The sequence below is a fragment of the Acanthisitta chloris genome, unplaced genomic scaffold (genome assembly GCF_000695815.1).
Source record: "Acanthisitta chloris isolate BGI_N310 unplaced genomic scaffold, ASM69581v1 scaffold30481, whole genome shotgun sequence".
NCBI classification, from domain to species: Eukaryota; Metazoa; Chordata; class Aves; order Passeriformes; family Acanthisittidae; genus Acanthisitta; species Acanthisitta chloris.
The window spans coordinates 1-3,183 of record NW_008656984.1 but is presented as its reverse complement, the minus strand read 5'-3'; the positions used below and the strand labels follow the sequence as shown (position 1 = coordinate 3,183).

General features: G+C 58.4%; 1 protein-coding gene across 1 annotated transcript in view; it reads left to right on the top strand.

The window, feature by feature from the left end:
* ATG9A (autophagy related 9A) overlaps positions 1-966 on the top strand; it is a gene marked incomplete at its 3' end in the record, with an annotated part of 7,543 nt that extends 6,577 nt beyond the window's left edge. The window contains exons 10-12 of the mRNA XM_009084553.1: positions 169-286; positions 459-681; positions 824-966. Of these exons, the coding sequence (XP_009082801.1) occupies positions 169-286; positions 459-681; positions 824-966 (484 nt within the window). The remainder of the gene's footprint in view (positions 1-168; positions 287-458; positions 682-823) is intronic.
* Between the last annotated feature and the right edge of the window lie 2,217 nt (positions 967-3,183).

The following is a 3,183-nucleotide window of genomic DNA, read 5'->3' as shown; positions in this document are numbered from 1 at the left end:
GCAGTGACATAGCAGGGCTGGTCACATTGTGAATTTGGGTGATCCTGTGGAGGGCCTGTTCCTGCCCTGTCCAGGAGCAGATCTCTGTGAGCCTGACGTTAGAGTGGAGAGGGGTGGGTGGTGTGGGGGCACCTGGGCAGCAAACACCACTTGTGTGTCCCATGGCAGTGCCGATGCGAGGACCGTGAGCTCTGGCAGTAGCGCCTGGGAGGGTCAGCTGCAGAGCATGATCCTGTCGGAGTACGCCTCCACTGAGATGAGTCTTCACGCACTCTACATGCATGAGGTGAGCAGCCCAGAGCTGGGCTAGCCAGAAGGGTGTGGAGCGAGGCAGGCAGGACTGGGCTGCCCTGTCTGGTGTGACCAGGAGACCAGTGTGTGTGCAGTGTTGTGGAGAGGGTGTGTTTGGGCGTCTGGGCTCTCCCACACAGCTGAGTCACTCGTGTTTTGGCCTGCAGCTGCACAAGCAGCATGCCCAGCTGGAGCCTGAGCGACACACTTGGCACCGACGGGAGAGCGATGAGAGCGGGGAGAGTGCCCATGAGGAGCTGGATGCTCAGCGGGGTGGCCCTGTCCCCATTCCTCGCTCTGCCAGCTACCCCTTCTCCTCGCCACGGCAGCCTGCGGAGGAGACAGCCACACTGCAGACTGGCTTCCAGCGGCGATATGGTGGTATCACAGGTAACAGCACCAGGGCAGAGGTCTGAGCTCAGGTCAGAGCCCCATAACTGATGCTCTCTGTGGACTGTCACGAGCAGCCTGCCTGCTGCTGGACACTGGCAGTCCCCCAGGTAGCTAATCTTCCTTCTGGCCTCACTTGCAGACCCAGGCACAGTGCACAGAGCCCCATCACACTTCTCCCGCCTCCCTCTGGGAGGATGGGCTGAGGATGGGCAGTCAGCAAGACACCCAGAGCCCGTGCCAGAGGAGAGCTCGGAGGATGAGCTTCCGCCACAGATCCACAAGGTAGGGGTGGTGGCTGTGGCTGAAGTGTACCCTGCATGCGAGGTTTGGGTGCTGGCAGCTGGTCCTGGTAGGTCCCACATTTCATTTCTGTCTTGTAGGTATAGCCTTGTAGACTGGGGATCTCATGGGGCTTGCAGACTGGGAGCCACCTGGGTAGCAGGATGTGGCATCGGCCTGATTCTTCACCTGTCCTGAGTGGACATTTTGTTGCCATCAGTTGTTGAAGAGACAAAACTGCCAGGCCAGCGGCTTTGCTGTGGCACCTCGTGTCCAGCTATGTGTCAAGCCAACGCCACTCTGACTTGTGGGGTGAATGCGTTTGTGAGTACATACATGTGTCTGTGTTCACATCTATGTCGTCCGTGTTGGAGGATCTCTGCAGAGCCTGTGGAAGCGGACAGGACTATCAGTGAGGAGCTGTGGACTGACTTGGAGATGGCAGCAGCAGCTGCTCTTCAAAGGGATGGGAGAGGGCACCAGCTCCATCCAGTTGTCCTCCTGGAGCTGGGACCTGCCTCCACAATGAAGGCAGGAGTTGATGAGGCTGGTCTAGCTCAGCCTGTAGCACTACACTGCCCTGCCTGCAGCCCTGACGAGGTGCTCAGGACCACGTTTGTCCTCCCAGAGAGGACTAATGTTGTGGCCCTCAGCCTGGTGCAGGACAGCAGTGGGGCAGTTGCCCACCCCTCTGCCCCAACATCCTGCAGAGGGATGTGCCCTGACTGCTGCTGATGTGAGTACGGGTGGGATATAGAGCTGGTGGGAGCAGCTCTGGCTTGATCTGGGAATGCATTAGCTGAGTCTCACAAGAGCTGACCCATTCCCTGCATGCTAGAAAGGGTCAGTGGGTGAAAGTCCTGGCTCCCTGACGTCCCTCACAGCTGGCAGCTTCCGTGCCACACTTCTGGGCTGGGGCAGCAGCATCCTCCCCCTGTATGGCAGCCATGTGATGTGGGTTGCCAATGGGGCCTGCTGCAGTGCCAAAGAGACCCCAGCATGGAGCAGCCCGGCATCTCCCGGGAGTGCTCACAGCCCCCTCAGAGCTCACCCTGAAGGTCTTGTGCTCTGTCTGTTTGTTCCTTTTTCCCAGGTGCAAAAAAGGCCTTTTTCCCCATGCCCAAGTATTGTTGCATCGGGTCTGTCCACCTGATGTGGCTGTTCCTGTGGAATTGGGCCTTTCCTCTTCCCAAGGCAAAGGTGCATCTTGCATCCCATGCAGAGGCTCCCAGCTCCTCCTTTCCTCCTGAAACTTTCCTTTTGCTTGTAACATGGCTTCAGATGCTGTGAAGACCATATACCAAGCAGCTGGCTCATGCCTGGCAGGGCAATGAGAGGAGTCCTGAACCCAGAAGGGAGAGGCACACCCTAGCCCAGCCTTAGGGTGGTGGTGGTGAATTAGGATCCCAGCAGTGCAGCATGGCCTCAGACAAGACCTTCCCACCATCCTTCTGGTTTTACTCTTCTCTTTGCAGCTTCTGAGGATTTGCATCCCAGCTAACTCCTGCCAGGCTTTGCTTTTCCTTCCCCTTGCCTCTGGCAGGGGCTGCTTACTTTTGCCATGCCCTCTACGAGCACTGTAACACCCTCCTCTGCCGTCCCTGGAGTCCAGGACTGCCCCTCTTCCCCTGCCAGCACTATTGCCCTCTGCCCTTTGAGCCTGGGCTAGAGCATGTGCTGAGCTGCACCCAGGTAGCCTAGGCGTGATCATGGCCAGTGGGCTCACGCAGACAGGCTCTCTGGGGTAGCTGGCTCCCTGCTGCACTGAGGAGGGAAGGGCTGGAGCTCTGAGTGCTTTGCGGTCTGTATGACATCAAACAGAGCACACTCAAGCAGAGCTTGGGGTGAGGATCTGCTCTTCACTGCTGGGGTCAGGGCTCTGTGGACCTGGGTGCTGCCAGGGTCCTTCCACAGAGCAGTGGTTGCAAGAGCCCCACAGTAGCTTCAGCTTGGTGCTGTCGTGGTGTGATGAAAGGAAACAAAGCAAATCTCCAGGAACCCAAGCTTTCCTGTGGCTTCCTCTTGCCCAGATTGCTGCCCTGCTCGAGATGAGACACTCCTGGGCTGCAGCAGACTGTGTCCAGGCTTCCCAGTGGAGTTGGTCTGTAAGCTGAGCAGCTGGAGGCAGTGCCCTGGTGCAGGGGCAAAACCTGGGCCTTTCCCTGGGCTGGCAGGAGGGAGAGGCCGGGCAAAGCAGTCCGAGTCTTTGCCGCATGTTGT